This window comes from Malurus melanocephalus, unplaced genomic scaffold, assembly GCF_030028575.1.
Source record: "Malurus melanocephalus ecotype Western Australia unplaced genomic scaffold, MMel_1.1 scaffold_3872, whole genome shotgun sequence".
NCBI lineage: Eukaryota > Metazoa > Chordata > Aves > Passeriformes > Maluridae > Malurus > Malurus melanocephalus.
Window position 1 is genome coordinate 1 of NW_026627104.1, and position 1,239 is coordinate 1,239.

At 57.4% G+C, this 1,239-nt stretch overlaps 1 protein-coding gene across 1 annotated transcript; it reads right to left on the reverse strand.

Moving 5' to 3' along the window:
- Nucleotides 1–6: 6 nt before the first annotated feature.
- Nucleotides 7–1,031, reverse strand: LOC130588236 (zinc finger protein 239-like; the record flags this gene model as incomplete). Its single annotated transcript, XM_057389182.1, has 2 exons — nt 1,010–1,031; nt 7–798 (listed from the first exon to the last, which is right to left on the reverse strand). Coding segments are annotated over exons 1-2 (814 nt in total), but the record flags the coding sequence as incomplete, so codon positions are not given.
- Nucleotides 1,032–1,239: the final 208 nt, after the last annotated feature.

Below are 1,239 nucleotides of genomic sequence, written 5' to 3' on the forward strand. Positions count from 1 at the left end.
GCTGGTGCCTGAGGAGATTGGAGCTGTTCTGAAACCTCTTCCTACATTCAGAACACTCATAGGGCCTCTCCTCCGTGTGAATCCGCTGGTGCCTGAGGAGACTGGAGCTGCTCTGAAGCCTCTCCCCACACTCAGAACACTCATAGGGCCACTCTCCTGTGTGGATGCGCTGGCGGCGGATCAGGTGGGAGCTCGAGCTGAAGCTCTTCTCACATTCCAAGCACCTGTAGGGCCTTTCTCCAGCGTGGATGCGCTGGTGCCTGACGAGGGTGCAGTTGTGCTTGAAGCCCTTCCCACAGTCGGGGCAGAGGAAGGGCCTCTCCTCCCTGTGAATTCGCTGATGGCTGAGGAGGTGGGAGCTCTGTGAAAACTTCTTCCCACATTCCCCACACTCGTAGGGCCTCTCCCCAGTGTGGATGCGCTGGTGCTGGATCAGGCTGGAGCTGTCTCTGAAGCCCTTCCCACATTCCCCACACTCGTAGGGCCATTCCCCAGTGTGGATCAGCTGGTGACGGATCAGGCGGGTGCTCTTGCTGAAGCTCTTCCCACACTCCAAGCACTTGTAGGGCTTCTCCCCAGCGTGAAGCTGCTCATGGACCACCCGGTCCAAGCCCCGGCTGAAGTTCTGGCTGCTTTCATGGCACTGGGTGGGTCTTTTCTCCTCAGAACACCCTGGCCTGGGTTTGGAGCCCCTCCTTGCGCAAGATCTCTGTGGCTTTTCCTTCTCATTGGATTCCTGTGCCCTGGAGCTTCTCAAAACAGCCTCTTCCACGAGGTTCTGCTGGGGTATTTGTCCTCCTTGGGCACCATCCACAGCTCATTGTCTGGGGGAGGAAGGAGAAGGAGAGGATGGGATTTGCCTCCATGTCTGAGGGAAGGGGAAGGAGATCCCCCCAGTCCATCCCCGGCAGGACGGTGTCAGCAGCGGGGTTGTCCTGCAGCCAGGGACAATGCTGGGCTGGGAGATGGAGCAGGAGAGAGGGGAAAGGAGAAGTGACTTCCTCCTCACCTGCCTGGGGGTTCTGGGACATCCTCCTCTTCCTCACAGCCTCCTCCTCCTCCATCTGGTCAAGGTTTGGGAATGGGAAAATCCTGCTTTAGTGGAAAAACAAAGGATGAGCATGTTGAGTCTGAATGTGTCCCTGCTCAAGTCCATCTCTAGAAGGCACCAGGCATCTGCTGTCCAGAGAAACCTCCCAAACACCAAGATTCAGCCTCAAAAATCCTCCCAGGAGCTCT